The following is a 20,715-nucleotide window of genomic DNA, read 5'->3' as shown; positions in this document are numbered from 1 at the left end:
AGTCTGTTTAAAGGCAACCCGCCAGATGACGGCATCCCTGTATGTCTTCCTCTCTTCATCCTTCCACACTTTCATGTCTCCCTCCTTGTACCTCTTCTTTGTCCCAATTCCTCTCATTCATTGATTGCAAAATTTAAATTACATCCATCCATCTCTCTACACAGTGGAGCCTAGACCCTCAGTGCCTCCAGCTCCTCTCCTGCAGCTGGAGAAGTGCTGCACAAGGAATAACAGCGCCACCCTGGCCTGGAGGGTAGCTATGCCCACCATCAACCCCATCGAGGGCTACATCCTGGAGCTGGATGATGGCAATGGAGGACAGTACAGGGTGAGTACTATTTGTTAAACAAAAGATTTACACTAATAGTGTTTCCCACAGAATTACTCTGTATCGTGGCAGCAATGAGGCACAGATCATATGTGTGCACCCAAAAGAAATGCATATATTTTTTGTGGAAATAGATAATAAAAAATAAGCAGTTGTGTCTCCAGGACAAGAGAATAAAGACAGCTGAACGACACCAAGAACCATCACAGCAGCAACTTGAACTTGTTTCTCAATCTCGTTGTTTTCTCTGAAGGTTGAAAAAGATTCGTGGGCAGCCTGCCCAAGAAATTTCTGTTTTTGGGAAACACTGCAATAACTCTACTGTGAAAATAACTAATCTAATCTGAAACTCAGAAAATGATGTTTAGTAGCTCTCCTCAATATGATGCTCATATCTGACAAAGGACAGATAATACTCTTTATGTGTGTAAGTATATGAGTCATCATCAAGCATGCATTAAAAGTGCTAGAGATCTTGACCTCTTCACTAATCCTTGAGCATATACTGCCTCAACTTGCATTTCAAATGATGCTGAGTTTGTGTGTGTCTGTGTGTGCGTGTTTGTGTGTGCCCCCAGGAGGTATATGTGGGGAAGGAAACAGTGTGTACAGTCGATGGTCTTCACTTCAACAGTTCCTACAACGCAAGGGTGAAAGCTTATAATTCCATTGGAGTGGGTCCATACAGCAAGACAGTCATGCTCAAGACTTCTGATGGTACGTGGTGTGTGCTGGAACTGGCTTAGCTTCCAGCATGACAGATGGACTCTTTGTCTGCCTTACTTTTGATTCTGCTCTTTTGGCTGTCTTGATTTCATTATATATTTTTACCCAAGGGATTTTTTTGTCTGCGATCTTCTTTGTAAAACAGGTTTCATGATGTAATTTCATCTGACCTATGTAACTGTGAACAGAAAAGCCTCTTACATAGAGGAGGAGATTTTTTTGAGATTTTGTTTTGGGAGAAGGCAGGAGAAAGGTAGGTGGAAGATTTTGAAGAGGGTGAAGGGAATACACTGGACAGGAACAGCAGACAAAGAAAGGGGGAGAAAAGAGGAATGGAATAATGAAGAGGAAGCGGATGGAAAAAAGCTGAAGTAGACCAGGTTTGAGTAGACAGTAAAGAAAAGTCACAAACAAGAAGAAAACAGAAGGAAAGAAAAGGAGATCAAAGGAGCGGTTAAGTAAGAAAAAGAAAGGGGGCAATGGAAAAAGAGGATAAAGGTAAAACTGTACAGAGATGCAAAGGAAAAAGAGAAAAGGAAAGAAAAAACATAACTGCAAAGGGAGAAAAAACAGAATATACTGCTGGAGAAGAAAGGAAAGAATGAGATTAAGGACTCAGAGAAAGAGGAGGTGAAAGAAGAAAATAGAGACACCCACTGTGTAACAGCAGAGCAATGCGGGTGGAGATTTTTACAATACACAAACACACAAACAGTGTCTCTGAACCAGCCACAACAATAATGGGCATTAGAGTCTGTTTTCTGACTGATAACTGTTTATCCCACCCGCCCTCTTTTTATTCTTCTCTATCATCGTTCTTCTTCCTGCCTACTCTGCCTCTTTTTCCCTCCCCTTCTCCTCCTCTTCCTCCTCTCTCTCTTTGAGGATTGTACCGCAGCTACACCGAGAAAGAAAACTGCGGCGACGTGACTCTTGCTTGAACAGACAGCAATGGCTGCAAACAAAAACATGGCATCCGTGTAGTGTGACAGTAAAAATCTCACGTGCAAGCACTTTTTTAATAATGCATTGGTAGTTGATGAAACATTTCCCGTCTCAGGCCTACACTTTACAAGTGCATTGTTTTCTGTGGATAAACCCAATTAGTTGTTGCCCACAACCGCCGTACAAAGATTTCTAAGGTCACATTCATTATAAAAGAATCTTTTAATACATATTAATGTGATTATTTGACAGAGTGATTACATTTATAGTCTTGTTTTTATCAGCCAGAGATGAAAATATCCCTTGCTGAGTTAAGCTGAAAGTTGTATTTATGTGTATGCCTTGAGCTTGTTAAAAGTATTTTGATGATTTAAAAAAATCAGTCACAGCAATTAAACTAGTTTGACTTTTCAGACCACACAATGCTCAGGGAAGGTGTAACAGACTCAAGTATGGCTCATTTGGAAGATGCTTGTAAAAAGCCTCTACTGTCTAGGGATGGGTATCGTTTAGGTTTTATCCGATACCGGTGCCAAACCAGTACTTTTGAAATGGTGCTGGTGCTTAAACGGTGCTCAAACTTTTTCTTTGGTCATTTTAGCCTTTTTGGTCAGGGTGAAGGGAGTATCTGCAATTAAACAAGAAGACAGCTGCATGTAACTACGACGGTGTTTGCTAGTTCACCTTACATGCATTAATTTAATAACCTGGTTAGCATACTCAACGTAAATTACACACGAACATTAAGCTACTCACGCAGAGAAGAACGGCTGCTGCTGCCATCATCATCTGTCATCATTTCTGCTACACTGGCAGGGCTAGGGGCCAGGAATCTCCTCTTCGGGTCCTTGGGGGATGTTGCTAACTTGGTGCATTTCTTGGCTTCTAAAAAAAACCCTATGCATCGCCAGGTTGGTCGTCAGATTCGAGGTGTTATCTCCTTTGCACAGTATCACAGTATCACCTTAAAGCACTTGTTGCAGACTGCTGAGTTTGCATCTTTTGCTGTGAAGTACAGCCAGACTTTTGACCACTTTGCCTTGGGCATTTTTAATCTGTAGCTCTAAAAGAATGTACGTACCTGGGCCCACCTACTATCCTTGCAAAGGTAAAATGATTGGCTAGAATCCAAAGTGTATGACATCTCAGGAAGAAAAAAAAAAGCACCGAAATAAAGCAATGAAATGTGCGCTGCTTTTGCCATAATGGCACCGGATACCGGTACCCATCCCTACTACTGTCTAAAGAGAATATTGTAGCACAGCTTAGGTTTTGAACTGAACAAACCACAAGACTTCTCGAACAATGTCCTTTTAATGTACAGCGCCATGTTCGGAGAAAGTCAAACACGGTGGTGGAGGGGTGATGGTTTGGGTTTGTTTTGCACCCACAGGACCTCGGCTCCTAGCAGTCATTGAGTCACCCTAAAACTCCTCTATACTCCTCTGATACTAAAGTATTTTAGAGTCAAATGTGATCATGTTTGTAAGAACACCCAAATTGGTTCATGCAACAGGAAAATTATCCAGCAAATCTACAATAAATAGCTGAAATAGAAAAGAATCAATATGCTACAATGGCACAGTCAAAGTTCAGACCTCAACCTGACAGAAATGCTGTTTTGGGACCTCAAGAGAGCTGTGCATTAATAAATGACATCAAACCTTAACGAAATGAAGCAAAGCTATATAGCAAATATGGCCATAATGACGTAAGACACTGAAAGTTATAAAGAAAACAATTACTTCAAGTTATTTCTGCTAAAGGTGGTTCTATGAGCTTTGAATCATGTTTTATTTTCAAAGGACTGTATAGGGTCTTTAATCCTATGAAAAAGAAAGCATGGCCCTTCTAGAATCAGTGATATAATTATTGGCTTTACTGTAGGTGTATAGCTACCCAGTAAGGTTCACTTTGGATGAGCAGTTTTTAAAATTATTTTAATAAGATGCAGAATACAACATGTGACTAAATTTAGTGTGAATGTTAGTACAGACTTACAGAATTTCCAAAGACTAATAGCAGGCTAACTGTTGTGTCCTTCTTACAGTGGCTTGGTTCACCTTTGACCCCACCTCAGCTCATCGGGACATTGTTCTGACTAATGACAACCAGACAGTTAGCTGTAACAGCTATGATGACCGTGTGGTGCTGGGGACTGCTGCTTTCTCCAAGGTGAAGTGTATACAGATATTTTCCATTTAAATTTGACAGCGATTAGCCTTTTTCTGTTGATTTTTGGTTATAGAGGTTATAGAAGATTTATTTTTTTACCCCCTATTGAATCTCAGGGCATTCACTATTGGGAGGTCAGCATTGATCGCTATGACAACCACCCAGATCCTGCGTTTGGCATAGCAAGGATCAACACCATGAAGGACATGATGCTGGGGAAAGATGACAAAGCCTGGGCCATGTATGTGGACAACAACCGCTCCTGGTTCATGCACAACAACTCCCACACCAACAGGTAGGTGCATGGGGAGCAACAACACCACCAACAGTTTTTAGTGATAACTTTTAAAATTTTACCATTGTTCCCTACCATTGGACATGTTGTATAATACTGGCATAAAATACATATCATATTTAAAAAATGAGAACAATTAAGAGATTCCATCTGCATGTTTTCAAGAAAAATCCCAAACTGATATCCTGCAGGATCCAGAGGCTCATATCATTCAAATGCAAAGACAACTGACAAAAGACTAATTTAAGATTATTTTTAAAAATAATATACTGGTTACCTTCCAATACAGTGCCTGAGTTTATTTGTTTTAGATTTGCCTTTCATCCTCATGTCCTTGTGAACTTTAGGTCTGTTTTCAGCTGCTATTTCGAGAATCATTGTAGATCAGAAGTCCACTTCTGTGCATGAGCACTGTGAGATTTTATCATGGACGTCAAACCTCTTCAGTGGCTTTTGTTGTCAAAATGATCAGATCATTTTGAGGAACATCACTTCTGGTGGGGGTTTGTTCCCCAGCTACAACCCAGTGTTTGCCTATCAGGTCTTTCTTAAGAGAGTGCACTGTGAATTTTTCCTTAAGGTCAGACTGTCAATGGAGACTTGCAAATTGGGTAACAGCCCGAGGCTTCTGTGAGAGAACACTTGGCTGAGATGTGGTGCAGGCAAGAATGAAAGGAAAGGTTTACCTGGGATGTGTTGCTTGGACATGGTGGCACTAACATAAAGACAGGAGGTAGCAGAGTTGAAGTATCTAAGATTAGAGAACTGGCAAGATTAGAGGACCAGCTCAGGTCGAGTGTTTTGATGACACAGTTTGAGAGGCAAGGCTGAGATGGTTTGGACATGTGCAGAGGAGGAAAAGAAGAAGATCACACAGAAGATTTTTGGTTGGAGTGAAGGAGGACACTACAGGTAAGTTTGTGTGACAGAAGAGGATGCTAGAGATAGAGACAGATGATCCACTATGTTGATCCATAAAGAGAACAGCAAAAAGATGAGGAAAATTGGCATATGCAATTATGAAGACAATTCATGCTCTGCAGATTTGGGACTTTCTTTCTTTGCCCCAAAAATTTAAGTCAAGTAGAAGAGCTCCATTTGACACACTCGAGGAGATCCAGTATGTATCACAGACACATAAGTGGTTAGAAAGGGAGCTTCAGGGAGCAGTCGACAACTTGTAGTCATGCTGAAAGGATTTCAGCGATGCCCAGGGACAGATTGTTGAAGGGAACATCAGGAAAGCTAAAAAAGACATTGACAGCTTTTCCAGACTTTCACTATTATCACGCTGGTTTTCCCCGCTGCAGTTATTTAATACAAAGAACAAAAGACAAATCTTGAAATTTTTAAATTTGTTTTGTTTTGTCAAACTACAAAGTTAAAATTGAATATATTACTCATGCTGTGTGAACAACTCATAGGCTGCTAGGTTGTAAAAATCCCCGTTCCTGCGGCAAAGCTTTCATGGAGTTTTCAGCTCTTTCATCAACCCCTCTAAAGGATTGTTGTAGCACTTTCTTTCTTGGAAGAAGCTGTTCATAACATTAATGCCTTTAACATGTGTACCTGCGGACTGGATAGTATAATATGAAATCAGTAGTTTACGTCCCTTCATTAGGAATTTTCTGTAACATCCTTCAAGCCCTCAAATATTTAATAAACCATTAATTAGAAGGCACAATTAAATCTGAGTGGAGTGATGCTGGGATTTAATTTGTTCTATTTTTGCTGGCGAAGCTTTTAATCCTTTAATGATAATCCCACTACGGTGATTCATGAAGAGAAGGAGAAATACCTGCTGAATTTAATTTTTCATAACATGGCAACCCCAAGATTGTCATTATTAATATATCATTCCTAATGTACTATAATGTATTATTACTGTAGCAATACTGCTGTTTCCTTTACTATAAAATATGATTCAATTAGTTTGTAACATTAACAAATCCAACTTGTTAAATCTTGTCTTACTAGAAAGCAGCACTCATAATTTTAAGTAATTCATGAGCAACTTTTGTCGTTGAGTAAAACAACAGGAGACAGGGACTCTGTAAAGTGTTTCCCTCATGCATTCATCATTCTGTCTTGTGCATTAAGTCTCATACTTCTAAGAGGTTTGGAAGCTATAACCATAGATGCACACGATGACAGAGAAACCCGAAGGCTCATACAATACTAACAAACAGACTAACAAACACACAGGGGAGCTGTATAAGATGGCTGCAGGAAACATCAAAACATGCATCTGCACCGTCTCTCTGTCTGCTTCACAAGGAAGCCATCAAACTCTCATTAAAGATTTATTCATGAAAAATATCTGCTCTCTTGACTTGTCAGTTCTCTACCCACCTTTCATGTCATTCATCGTGTCGTGTCGGAGCTTTATTTTTGACTTCTTAATCTCATATTGATTTCTTTATCTGTTAGTGCCCTGACAGCCTAATCCTGATGAGTGTCTGCATTTCTATAAGTTTAGAGACATTTGTTTAGCTCTTAGCAAAAACACAAGCTTTGTGGTTAAAACACAATTTTTTCGGAGCGCATTTTTTGCTATAGATCGTTTTCATTAAGTCACTTCTTAAAACAGAGAACAAAGAGTTCACGTGTTAGACAAAAAGAGCAGACGTTTAATTTGAAATACATTTGATATGTGAAATAATTCATTCAACAGCTACTGAGCCAGTTCTAACTTTGATTTATGAGTTACAGGGGTCTTTGTTTTTTTTGTTGTTTTTTTTTTAATGTACAATATTAACCCTTGGATGCACAACCTACCAGTACCTACACTCTTCCATGAGTGGGGTCAAAAATGACCCCAAATAGAAACAATGCATTTTGCTATAAACTCGGTTGTTATTCTTCAAAATCTTTAAAACAAACGAGTTGTAATATTTTCATATTTGAGGTATTCCTCATAAAACATGATTATGACATGAGGCCCTTTGCATTTTTATTTATTTTTTTCATTAATTTTAAGAAATTGCAGTTTTTGTATCACTTGTATCACTTTTGCATGCTTGCTCTGCATATACTGCAGAAGCTGGCTCTTCCCTCTGAAAGGCACAAGTTGTTCATCCACTGTAACACAATCACTGAGGATGAATTTCTGCCTGCAGTTGACCAGGAACAGGCCCCATATGTAGCGGAAAGCTGCCATGTGGTTTGTTTTCAGTCGGTAGGCTCTGGTCCTCTTGTCATCAAAGTGCAAGAAACGGCGAATATCTTTAAATCTTTGAATTGACATAGTGGCCTTGAACAATGGGTTATGGAGAGGACTCCCAAAAAACACACCGACTGGTACATCCCAGTTCTTCTCACTTTCTGCAAGAATGGTCAATCAAATGAAGGCCAGGAGCTTTTGTTTGATTACATTTTTCCACTCTTTTCCCCTGTCTGTGGCTACTCTTTGTGCCTCCATGTTTGTGCATGTCAGCACCTCTCCTATTATATTATCAGACATGAACATCTTCCATGCATCTATTGGAGAGACAGTACTAGACCCAGGTGCAAGCCCTGGCCGACTAATTCAGAATATTGTGGCTAGAGCAGTAAGATGGGCTCATTCTGTTAGACTAAATATTTATTTCCTCTTCAGAGGACTCCTCTGTATCTGACTGGCCTTGTTCAGTGGGGGGGGGGGGACAATAGTCTTTGTCCTCTATATCTGAGATGTCAGATTCTGAGTCAGTGCCTCCGATGGGCTCTTCATCCCATCCGTCCTGGATCATTTGTAGGGCAAGGTCCACAGCTGGCCTCATAGCAGCCATGTTACTTTAAATATTAAAAAAAAAATCAGAAAGGACAATGTTTGAAATGCACAGGAAACTATAAACAGGGCTGCACATAAATGGTCAAAATAAAAGACGCGTACCAGATAAGAAGTTGGGACGCTCGTTTGTGTAAATTAGATGTTCTGGAGGAGGACAGACATTTGTTCAGAACTCTTAAAGATGTTGAAAAAGCAAGCTCCGTAAGCAATTACTTTGGTGTTCCTCCACCAACAAAAGAGGCACGTATTCTCTGAATTTCCAGGAATACTTTTATTTTGACAGCGAATGCACACCTGCGGACCACTTATGTGCAGCCCTGACTATAAATCATATATGTTACTGTGTAAAAATTAATTCCTGATCCATCAGAAGTGTAAGTGGGACAGTCATTTTTGACCCCACTTGTGGAAGAGTGGGGTAGTGATACAAAAACTGCATTTATTTTAAATGAATGAAAAAATAAATAGAAAAACAACCCATGGGGTCATTTTTGACCCCACGTGTGCTTCTAAGGGTTAAGATAAATGTTGCCATTTGGTGCACTGTAGCAGAAAGAGTTAGCTTAAAGCTAATTTATATCTGCAGTCCCCCGGCAGGTTCCATGCAAAAGACGCCAACAAATGCCACATAAAACACACAAAATATGAATACAAGAGTGATCAGATTTTTTTAAAACTTTAACTAATTTAACATACACGTAGATTAAAGTATCATAAACCAAAATAATAATAATAATAACAATAATAATAACAACAACAATAATAATAATAATAATTAATTAATTAAAAAACACATTACCCATCCCAGCAACAGCCTGTTCACTCTGCTGCCATTTGGCAAGAAATACTAAAGAACCTGTTGCTGCATCACCAGACTTCAGAGTGCTGTCTTTAAACAAGCTGTGAATGAGTTAAAGGACTCTTCGGTGACCAAGTTTTGTATTCATTCTTTTATATATATTTGTCTTTTTTTTGCAACATGACACAACTACAGTCATATTTGTGTTGTGTTACCTTCCATGTGAAACTTAACCTACTATAAAATCTGTGCATTTACGGCACATATACATAACAAAATTGACTAGTTTTGTGTGTGTGGGTGTGTGTAGGGCAGAGGGAGGCATCACTAAGGGCTCGACTGTGGGTGTCCTGCTGGATCTGACTAAACGCACACTGACCTTCTACATCAATAAGGAACAGCATGGCCCAACTGCCTTTGAGAACCTGGACGGGGTCTTTGTGCCCGCCGTCAGCCTCAACAGAAATGTGCAGGTCTGTGTGTGTTAAAGTGCCATGTTTAACAGCAATGGAAAATAACCAGCTCCCTGATGGGCTGCCTTGATTGTTGACCTCGGTAAAGTGCTTACTGCAAAATAACTCAATGAAAAAAGAAGAGGAATTAAATTCAAGAATAGCAAGGAAAAATGGCTCCCTGAGGAGAGATTCTGTACACAGATGCGATGATTAACACAAACTTCAAAGCAACCAAGCTGCAACTACATTACTGTGAAATTCAGATGAAATACATGTTATATTTATGCAGTTTATGAGACATTTTAGCAAGTAAAATCAGAATTACCAGTCCAATCCATTTGAATTCCTCAAACTGATATTGGTCATTGATATGTTCCTCTACATTCACATGTTAAGTATGTGCTGATAGAAGTGAATGATTCCTAACCCATGAGCTCAGATTACTGTGTGTTCCAAAGGTAAATAAATGTGTCTTCTCCAAACCAAATTTCACGTGAAATAGATGCAGTGGTGCTTTTATGTGCCCACTCTGATCTCTAAAATCACTGCCTCATTCGTGCTGATTTCAATGAGTGTTTTTTCCGTTTCTCTATTTCAGGTGACATTAGTGACAGGCCTGGAAGTTCCAAAGAATATCAAACAGTAAGAGCTCCCTCCTTACTCTGAGCGTGCCCTGGATACAAACCAATGATGTCATGTCCAGTACTGTCAGATGGGATCTGTTCCTCTCCCATCCTTCTCAAGTTGACCCTTAACCTGGACAATCTTCAGCTCCACGACTTTTTAGACAAGTGACAAGTTTATTGGCTATAAATGTAATGATTACAGCTTGACGACGTCACTGCAGAGATGGCTGGAGGGCCATACTTTTTTCCACTGCCCAGTTTATTTTTCTCAAAGTTACAAACAACACTGATATTATCTATATTCCAGCTTGCACAGTTTATGTTATTTTAAACAATCTGGGCTTAACTCCGCCCCTTAAAGATTTTTATATTGTGCAGGAAAGATCATTGTGAGTTGAAAAATAAAGAAAAAAATAGACCACAAGCATCACAGTTTTTAGGAGGTGAAAAAAAAAACCCCTGAGAGAAATGATTCAGCAGTGCTTTTTGTTGCTCTGCTTCTCTCTCAGGTGTGTTTACAGCCGAGATGAACACGAGTCATTTGTAGGAGTTGTGTAGTGGAACCATGGCTTTTTTCTCTCATAAAATATTTAAAAGCTAAACTCTCGCTTCACACTTTCATCTCAGTGTTGACTCCAACAGCACTGCCTTCTCTGTTTTCTCTGTGATTTCTTATCTGTGGTAAGGAATCTGACAGCCATCTTAAAGCCGGCAAAGCTTCCCTCATGATCGACTCTCTTTCTCATGCAAAGCGGCGCAAAGATCGTTTGATAGTGTTGTCAGAACGGTTTACATATTGAGGTCAGTCTGAGAAGGCTGGAACTTAATTCCATTTCATTTTTCAGTAATCTGACAGATCTACCGAGCCAGGGGTGTATTATTTTGAAATTCACAGTCCCAAAGGCCTAGAGACCACCAGCCTTTTCTTTTCCTTATTTGTCTTAAAAACCTAAAACTCTGACATCAAAAAAGCTCCCACTAAGATGTAGCAGATCGCCACATTTCAACGTCTTTGGCAGTGAACTTTTGGACTCTGCTAGAACATGAAAATGATTGCACCACTTGGTATGACTTATCCACTGGCCAGTAAGAAACATTACTGTGGTATTTAATAAATCACGTGGCCATGCAATTTGCATACTGAAACAAACCTATTTGCCTGCAGGGGCATCTCAGACTCAAAGAACTGTTTTGACTTTGACAGATCATTGTCAGAAAATGCTAAAACGAAGTGGAATCGAGCCAAACTTCATTTTCTTTGATTTACAATTTAAAGATAATATAATACACCCCCAGTCGATGAGAAAAGTATGGTCGTCTCAAGAACATTTCATTCTGTGCTCATCTCTCAGTCTCACTGCAGAATCTCAAGATGCTTTCAGACACCTTTTATCTGTGGCCCTGAACGTTATCTTTTAAAGTCACATCAGGTAAAGCTACATAAGCTGCTACATTTATCATCAGGGACTAGATATGGCAGCCTATAGAGGACAGTAGCTTCAACCAGACCACTGTGACTCAGGACATGAGACACTGTATAAAGTACATAGGTATAAGTACACTGTTTATGTATGTTTTATCAGTTCATGGAATGGAAGAATTCATTAATTGAGGTTATTTAATCTACGACTTGTTTATATCTGAGCCATTTCTGTTCCCTATAATGTGAGTTTGAGAGGTAGACTGACATTACCACATGACAGTGGGTTTACACATGAATGGACATCCTCAAACTGTAAATACTGATATGTGAGTTATGATTATAACATGTGACATTAAGCATGGATTCAAACAAGTTTACAAACTATCTGAAGCTGTATTGTAAATAGTGTACCGTTTGTCTTTGCAATGAGGGACCCTGAAACCAACCGCTATAACAGCTCGCCCCCTGCTGGTGAACGGTGGCGAGAACAAGATTAAGGCATCCCCGACAAAACCTGCCGATATCTGTTTTCATGCTTTTCATCACAGACTTTTTAAAATGTGTCAGGATTTATGTTACTGTAAATCACAAACTATCTCATGATATTTTGGACATTTAAACATAAAGTTTACATTAAAAGGGTTGAACATTTTACATTGACAAATTAGTGTAGCACTTGTATACTTACCGCACCCTCATTCTTTAAAATATACCACAGAAATGAACAGAAATAATGTGTAAGGTTAAGAATTACTGGTATTTTTACAGGAAATGATCAGGTCTATTTTGAATGCCTATTTTAAAAACATTTAGTTACTAGTAGAGATCTAGGGTTCTAAAATAAAGTAAATATCTTTATTTTTTCTTTATTTGGACGTTTTACTAAGTTTTTAGGAGGTAGAGATGGGATATTATATTTATTTTTAAATCAGCATTGATATTTTGAATGTTAAATTCTTTACATTTGCATTGCAGTATATCATATTTATAGGCATTTCATACACCTGGGCTATGTAATTCCATATACTATGATGTGTAATATGTACAGGGTGTCCAGAAGGGATTTATCACCAGTATCAACTCGATTTAATTGAATTGAATTTATATAGCACCAATTCACAACAACAGCTGCCTCCAGGTAAAGACTTTACACTATTACAGAAAGAACCCCAATGATCGCACGATGCCCTACGAGCAAACACTTGGCAATACTGGGAAGCAAGATCTCCCTTTAAACAGGAAGACTCAGGGTCAGGAAAGGTGCAGCCATCTGGTTGGACTGGTTTGGGAGGTGACGAGAAAGGGGGGGGAAGAAGCGCGTGAAAGGACAAAAGACTGACTATTGGAGAAGGAAAACAATTTAGTCACAGGTACCCATTCAATTGAATTAAACAGAATTCAGCTGAAGAAAATAAATAGAGAAAACAAGGCCTCCATGGAGCATTTTAAAACCTGCCAGCATTGCTTTTGCTTAGTTTGGCCAATCATTTGCCATTTGGTGTTTGCTGTTAACTGTGTAGCTTTAGATGGAGGGTCGTTTCAGTGGGAAGAAAATCTGAATCTGTGTGTTAATGATTCTAGCATCGGGAACGGCAATTTTGTGGCACTGTGCTGATGCCAGCCTTTTTAAAACTGCAGTTATTTTTGGTGGAAATGGGTAGAACCACACTGAGTTTCAGAAAGACATTAAGACGCCAGTGGAAAAGAAGCAATGCTTTGTCTGCCTGTTTTTTTTTTTCTTCTTTTTGAAGCTACCTGCTAGAGCTCAACAAAGTTAGCATACAGATGGTTGAATAGTGTAGGCTTTATAAGTTAATGAACCAGATCTTTTGAACTGAACCAAAAACGGAGCTAGATATGTATACTTCAAGCAGATACTGCAGTAACTGCACCCAAGTGGCAAAAAAAGCACTTACACCAAGCCTGTTGACTAAATCATGATGACAAGATCTATTTAAGTTTACATTCATCTGTAAGTGAAGATTTTTAACCCAAGTACTCTCTTGACTTAAATTTAACATATTTCCTTTGTAACATGAATACAGCGTTAGTGCAAATGTCAAAATTTAAAGCAGCTTACATAGTTTTTTTTTTTTTTTTACCTACCTGATGTACCCCAGACTACCAGCTTTCACCTAAGGGCTACATTTACATCACTTCTGGCTGCTCAGCTCTGACCTTGCTGCCACCTCCCACGCCAGATGCAGAAACCTGCCCTGAGGCTGAATTTGCTGTAACAGGAATAGATTTCTAGACAAAAGTGAAATATCGTGTAACCAGCCTTCTGAAAAGTTGGATGATTTGGGGTTACGTCTCTGTGGGCTGTATGGATGTCAAAATGATATTCAGGAAATCGTGACTGGAGGCAATTAAAGCTTCTGCTGAGGGGCTCAAATTCACCCTGTGTTAACATTTGGTTCCATATTTTCTTGCCTAAAAATCACTTAAAACAATATTATGTCACAGAAACGAACAAAAAACAAATCTTGCATATTAAAATATTCACGCTGCAGTCACTTCTGTCCAGATGTATTTGTAAGAGTTCCTGTATGAAATGTCCCTTTACCCAACACTTACCCACCCATGAATGTGACATATTTTACCAATTTAATTTTAATGGTATGGTGCTGGGAATTACACTAGTATTATTAGATTATGTTTGAAAAAGTAGAGGAAAAAATGTAATTTATTTACTCTATAAAGTATTTATAAATATTTAATTATGTATTTTCTTTTGTATAATATCCTCTTGAATGGCTACTAATATGGTCTGTGTTTGACCAGTAAGGATTGCAAGTCGAAAACGGCCCGCGTCTGTAAAATATTTTCTGAATAAAGGAGATGTGCTTACAGCTTCAAACATGTGACACGCTGCAGATGAGCTTCATGTTTTCCTCTTTTTGAACTGTATATACAACAACAAAAAGGCTGCTTCAAGAAAACTGTGTGAGAATTTGTGACCTCACCCAGCTGCACACTGCCAACTCAAAGGTCTTGTTTTATCATAGTGTCGCAAAACTCCAACTGTCATGTTTTCCCTTTAACAAAATGGAAATGACTGCAAGAGATGGTTAATATGGGAGAAAAACTGTAAGATCATTCTGCTTTCTCACGGTCCATTCAGCGTGTACATGTGCTTTTCATCTTGAAAACTTCTGCCAAGACTTTACTTGCGTGTAATTTTTTAATTATTAGGCCCACCTGCCCTGTTATGATCCAGTCCCTTCCTGCCAATATAAATGTTTTGTACAACTACATTTCAGTTTGTAAATGAGAAATGCATTGCAATTACATACTTTTAAAAATGTCAGTGTACAACACAAGATACACAAATGTCTCTTTTTTGTCATTTATAAAAACAAAATAAATAAACTGTGATGGAAGATGATTTGACAGTATTCGGTCTCCAGTTATGTGCTTTAAGACTTGTCCATGATGCAGTCGAAGATCAATCCACTGAATTTCTGACACAATAGTCACCAGTAACACCATCCCTCCCAGACAGTGACATATTATCAGGAAATGTCTATTGTGTCCACTTCCTCTCCATAACATGCTGGTATGCATTTTCCATTCTGTAGGATTCAAATTCCTCACCTGCAAAACAAAGAAAATAAATCTGTACTTTATCACCAAAAGTTTAACCACAGCTTTTTACCCTTTAAATTGTTTCATATCTTGAAAATCCACTTTAATAGGATCATTAGCAGTAGCGGCTCCTGAGTATAAACAACAGTGGGGCAGACATTGGCTCTGGTGCCGAATTGCTAACCACACCCATATTTATTGTGACATCTTTGGGCAGCTACATTAAAAAAAACTTTAATCATATTGCAATTAATGATTATTACAATATGAATCTGTCTGCAAGCAGCAACAGATTTTCTTTTAATATGTTAACCGGATATAGTGCAATAGATGAATGTCACAAGTGACTGAAAAGTCTGTCTTATCCAATATACACAACACCAACTATCGAGGTATAATACGAAGAATAAAACTAAGATAAATAAGGCATTTTTCTTTTTAGCAGGTTATTTAGTCTTGACTATTTATTTGACTATTGGATAAACAACACAAAAGGTTTTGTGTGCAATGTCAATCACAGTTTTATTGAAATCAGAATTTCATGCTTCAGTTGCTTTTCAATTGACAGCATTGCCAGTGCCTTCAGTCTGTCCTGTGTCCTTTAATGCCTTGAGTCGTTTGAGTGTGTAAAAGCATCATTCAGACTTTATGGTCATCATGGGTTCAGTGATCAGAATCCAAAGTTTAGGAAAACATCCTGTAAGTTGTTTTTATTAAAGGGCTCAAACATGCGCTGCTACACATCCTGAAGTCAGGGTTTTTATATACGAGTGAGAGCTCTGATTGCAGCCGCGATTTATTCAACATTGAATATGCATCAACTGCCTTCCCCAGTTCCGCTGTTGGGATGCGGACTAACATGAGCGCTAACAGTTCTGCCCCTCTGTTACTCCTGCTTGTAGTTCAGATAACTGACGACAGAGCAACACGATGAATACAAGGACACGTGGGTGTTGACCTGCCCTGCCCCAGACCTCCAAATTTGCCATTAAATTGAGAAGAACACAAAATTACTTTCAGATAAAAATGATCAAAACAGAATACAAAACATAAATAATAAATTGAAAGGCAAGTAATTAAATATTAATCATATTTTAGGACTGATTTATAACACAGCAGAGAAGCACTGATTCTGTTATTCTTTGCTTCAGAGCAGACGAACTCAGCTGGTTTTCTGTTAGTGTTTGCTTCTCTCTTATGTTCTACACGTCTTTTACGGTATCACCATAACTGACACGTCGTTCTCAGAGAGCAAAACTATTACATATTTATTTTAGCGCAGGCCATAAAGTACAGGGGAAAAACTCAAACACCACTAACTCTGCATCAGCGTGTTAAAACACGTATACACTGAGAATTTGCCCCTTTTTAAAGCCACTGAAAATCTCATTCAGGGCTGTATCATGAACATTCAGGGGGGCAACAGCCACTTTGATTTAAATACACTGAAAGACTGTTAAACAGTTTGCTTTTAGACATCGTTCTCTGTTTTGGTCATTTCCTATTTTCCTCACTTGTTGCCTTTGATCTTCTGGATCTCCTTGGAGCTGAGGAGCAGCATGCCGTTCTTGAAGCGGCCCACCTGACCAGAGGGGGCTGCGCCAGGACCCGAGGGTACAGTTGTCTTCCTGTTTCTGACAGAGCAGTAGAAGCAAACACAGGTTGGAGCCACAGAAATTATAAAAAATAAAATATTTTATATTATACTATAAATATACTATATGAAAATAGTATATTTTCATATTTAATTACTAATTTTTGGAGAGTTAGGATGAATTCTATGATGGGGAAGTATTTCATTAACAATAATTAAAGTTCATAATTAAGGTAAATAATCAATGATATTTAAGAAAGGTGTGACTTTATTCACCTACCTCTGCTTACTCTTCTTCTTCTTTTTCTTCAGGCCCTAAAAAGAAATAATTTATGCTACATTAAGAACAGCAAATAGAAGTAATTTTCCTGTAAGTGTGACTGGCCTGAAAGTGCAGGTCGTACCAGCTGAGCCTCCTCCTTTTCCTTCTCTTTCTTCTCTTTGATTTGCTGCTGAAGTATCTTATAGTTCGCATATTCCTTTTTAGGAGGCTGATAGAGACATTAAATACATGAAAATTGGGCCATAAAAAAAAATCTGCTCTATAGCAAAATTTAAAAGTTGGATTAAAATGTTGCTCTTACTCTGGCTCCCAACATGACCGCTCTGTCCTGTTCAAAAACACGCTGCTCCTCCTTCTTATAGCCTGTAATTCCAAACCGATGGACTTCCAGACGAGCCTGACCCCAGCACACAAATACAGTAAAAGCCAACAGAAATCATGTAGATATGAAGAGCTACATGACTGCTAATTATATTTTTCAGAGAACAATAATCTACAGCTATATATATATATATGAACAAAACATGGATTCCAATCTTGTGAAGAAGCAATAACAAAGTAAATTGAAGTAAACTGTGGTGAAACCATCACCTTTTCCAAATTGAGTTCTCCTAGCTGGTCGCTTTGCTCCTTTTCTGCTATGTGAAGGGCCTGGAAGGGATGACAGCCGAAACCCAAAGGCAATGAAGACGGGAGGAAAAGGAAAGTGATGAGAATCATTTCTGACAGGAGGATCTTTAAAGGAGGTTTGCTGGAGGTCAAACAGTAGGATTTAGCAGGTTTCATAGTATCAACTGGAAAACAAGTTTCCAAGATGAAAATGCTGTAAAATGAACTGCAACAGCTCCTAAACAAATGCCTGTGCTAGTGACAAGAGGAGATGACTGCATTTCCTATTAAGCCATTGGCACAGAAGCCACTGCTGCTGATCCTTCTATAGGTAGCATCCATAACTCTGTTTCTAATCTACTCTTTCTGCACATTTAACCCCCCCAAATTGATAAAAACAAATTAAAACAGTTACAATTACGTTGTTACTTGCATTACAAAGGTTTGATTTTAATTTGGGTGTGTGAGGAGGTAAAGGGTGGAGCGATCTACAGCGTTACAGCTTTAGAGCAGTAGTGATATGGACATTACCACTGCGCTCTTTTCCTGTTGTGCTATAAAAAAAATACAACAAAAATTTTAAAAAGTGCAAACTGCACAAACATCAGTCTGCTGCTAACAGAACTGCAGCTTTGCAAATATCTGCACAGACAGCATGCTAATGCTAGGCCAGCTAAGAACCCAGAGTGGTGATGAAACTGAGTGAATGTTGACCCAGCCCAGCAGCCAAAGCCTGATCTTCAACAGGTAAAAGTCACACCCATAGACTCAGTTTCTACGTGTTCATGTTTCTAAAGAAGTAGTTAAGTAATGTACTTTTATGAAAAGTAACAAGAAAAATGTGTAATATCCGTAACGACTCCCAACACCAGTTGCTAGCTGGATACAAGATTTTTTTTTTTTTTTGCACACCATCAACATGAACTGAACTATACCAGCCTCCAAACAAATATAGAGAGCCACAGTAAGCTCAAGTACAACAGACTTACAGGTGTTTTGTTGGGGTTTGGTGTTGACTTTTTTCTTTTCTTTGAGGGGTCTTGAAATGTGACTACCTCCACCTGGTTCACTTGCTCGAAGGCTAGAAAATGGGATGAATCAGATTAATGAGTAAAAAAAAAAAGAAAAGAAAGAAAACTTAATGACTCACAGACAAAAGTGAAATGACTGAGGGTGTTATATACTGTTGCTATGCTGCCTACCCGTTTGCTCAGCCTTTCGTTGTTGCTGCTGCTGCTGCTCAGCATCATGTTGCTCTGCTCTGTAGTCTTCAGTGTCACTGCATATATCCTTCACTGCAGGGAGCTCCTCTTCTTCCTCCCAATCTTCGCATCTTTTTCGTTTTTTCTTCTTCTGAGACTTCTTTTTTGGTCCTGATCCTACATCATCAATCAACAATATGATTCAGAATCCAGACCCTGTAACGTTTTGTTTACATGACTTGGCCATGAACTCTGGTAAAGTCAGTAACACAAGAAAGTAGCAGACACCTGACTTTTAAAGTATAGGTAACTTTGCACTTCTGTAGCAAAAACTAAACTGCAACTAATGCAGTCCAGCAAAGCAGTATTAAAATAAATCTCTTCCTGCTATCCTTCTATCTCAAATCACCCCCGACACTTGCCGTCACCGCTCCACCAAACCTGCTTGTGCCCTGTCCATTGATGCATTAATAATGACAATGTTCAGGATTTGCATTAACTTGATCAAAGGGTCACAATATAACTTTATGAAAATGTCGAGAATGCAGTTTGTGGTGCTGCTTAACTACATTGCATGAACTATATTTGTTTTTATCTAGACTGCACTACAGAGAAGAGGAATGAAAGTCAGTAGGAGTAAGACAGCATACATGTGTGAATGAGAGGGAGACAGATGTAACAGTGCAGACCTAATAAGTTAAGGTAGTGAAGGTGGCTCAGTTTTAACTATCTAGGTGCATAACAGTCAGTGCATAACAGAGGTGAAAAAGAGTGTAGGTAGGGTGGAGATGAGTGTCAGAGCTGATTTGTGACAGAAGGATAGCAGCAAGAGTGAAAGCGAAGGTTTAAAAAACATTAGTGAGTCCTACTATGATGAAACAAAGAGACTAAGCTCGAGGTCACAGAGCTAAAGCTGTTGAGCTTTTCACTGGGAGTGACCAGAATGGACAGTATTAGAGAGGAGTACATCAGAGGGACAGCTCAGGGTTGAGCAGTTTGGAGACAAAATTCATGGATGTAGTGAACGAGGACACGTTTGTGTTGGTTGGTGTGAAAGATTATGATGCTGGAGGTAGCTGCGAGATGGAAGCTGAAGCAGTTGTCAGATGGAGAAGCTTTTTATCAAGTTTCGACACTTGACTTATTTTTAATTTTCATGCTTTTTTAATCTCGGTATGCGAATCTCAGTATTTACTGTATAATATAACACGCTGTCATTTACTCATGTGGTTCATGTACATTAAAAATCACCAGTGTTGCTTTTCTGTGTTTTTTTTATTCTAGCCATGTGAAGCCCTTTGAGTTGCACGTTTATATGGATGGTGCAACATAAGCAAAGCTGAGCTGAGCTTTGTATACTAAGAGAGTTTTCTGCCATTTACTGGTATAATATTCATTTTAGGTGACAACTCAGTAAACATGAGCTAACTTTAGAGTAACTATTCTGGCTAATACAACGAAACATGTAACATAATTTAAAGACATTTCTCGATGCTTCTTTTCCTTGCAAGTAGACTCATGAAACATAATATTATAACAAACAAGTAATAGAGCAAATCTCAAACACAGTACCAGCCTTTAAAGTAGCCAGTAAAGCTAACATTAGCCAGCCAGCTAACCACACTTACCAAAGTCATAAAGCTTGTCCAAAACATGCTCCAGAAACAAGCAATCTTCGTCTTTATTCCCGTTTCTTTCGGACCCCATTTCGTGCTAATAATAAGCAGGTTAAGCGGAAAAAATGAGAGCCTAAGTATTGTCGCTAACTTGCTCGTTTCAATGACAACAGAGCGCACATGGTACATGCAGTTCAACCCGGCGTATTAGTCCTGTCCGGCCACCGTAGGTAAAAGAGGGAAGGGCTAAAATGCTGCCACGGAAATGCCACTTGTTAA

At 38.9% G+C, this 20,715-nt stretch overlaps 2 protein-coding genes across 3 annotated transcripts in view; one reads left to right on the top strand and one right to left on the bottom strand.

Annotated features, from left to right (window-relative positions):
* The window catches only part of LOC120725258 (E3 ubiquitin-protein ligase TRIM9), a 56,541-nt gene extending 45,457 nt beyond the window's left edge, over positions 1-11,084 (top strand). For both annotated transcript variants that reach the window (XM_040018050.1, XM_040018051.1), the window contains 6 exons: positions 165-328; positions 907-1,045; positions 4,050-4,174; positions 4,291-4,469; positions 9,351-9,513; positions 10,094-11,084. In XM_040018050.1, the coding sequence (XP_039873984.1) occupies positions 165-328; positions 907-1,045; positions 4,050-4,174; positions 4,291-4,469; positions 9,351-9,513; positions 10,094-10,141 (818 nt within the window). In that variant the 3' untranslated portion in view covers positions 10,142-11,084. The remainder of the gene's footprint in view (positions 1-164; positions 329-906; positions 1,046-4,049; positions 4,175-4,290; positions 4,470-9,350; positions 9,514-10,093) is intronic.
* A 2,513-nt stretch (positions 11,085-13,597) lies between these two features.
* cunh1orf131 (chromosome unknown C1orf131 homolog) lies at positions 13,598-20,655 on the bottom strand. The gene is made up of 9 exons (XM_040018065.1): positions 20,449-20,655; positions 18,821-18,997; positions 18,608-18,699; positions 17,601-17,660; positions 17,311-17,406; positions 17,131-17,217; positions 17,007-17,041; positions 16,647-16,766; positions 13,598-15,141 (listed from the first exon to the last, which is right to left on the bottom strand). Exons 1-9 carry the CDS (start codon positions 20,525-20,527, stop codon positions 15,138-15,140), a joined length of 750 nt encoding a protein of 249 aa, XP_039873999.1. The 5' UTR covers positions 20,528-20,655; the 3' UTR covers positions 13,598-15,137.
* Between the last annotated feature and the right edge of the window lie 60 nt (positions 20,656-20,715).

The sequence above is a fragment of the Simochromis diagramma genome, unplaced genomic scaffold, assembly GCF_900408965.1.
Source record: "Simochromis diagramma unplaced genomic scaffold, fSimDia1.1 OVJJ01000802.1, whole genome shotgun sequence".
In the NCBI taxonomy this organism is placed as follows: Eukaryota; Metazoa; Chordata; class Actinopteri; order Cichliformes; family Cichlidae; genus Simochromis; species Simochromis diagramma.
The sequence above is the reverse complement of the archived record's forward strand: the minus strand, read 5'-3'. Positions and strand labels throughout refer to the sequence as shown.

What these genes read in the sequence shown, in the direction of transcription:
- cunh1orf131 (XM_040018065.1), bottom strand. Translation starts at nt 20,527, where the DNA reads ATGGGGTCCGAAAGAAACGGGAATAAAGACGAAGATTGCTTGTTTCTG. An exon ending in GAGAACTCAATTTGGAAAAG is followed by an intron (nt 17,407 to 17,600) that starts GTGATGGTTTCA and finishes TGCTGGGGTCAG; the next exon opens with GCTCGTCTGGAAGTCCATCG. An exon ending in AAGAAGAAGAGTAAGCAGAG is followed by an intron (nt 16,767 to 17,006) that starts GTAGGTGAATAA and finishes CTGCTCTGTCAG; the next exon opens with AAACAGGAAGACAACTGTAC.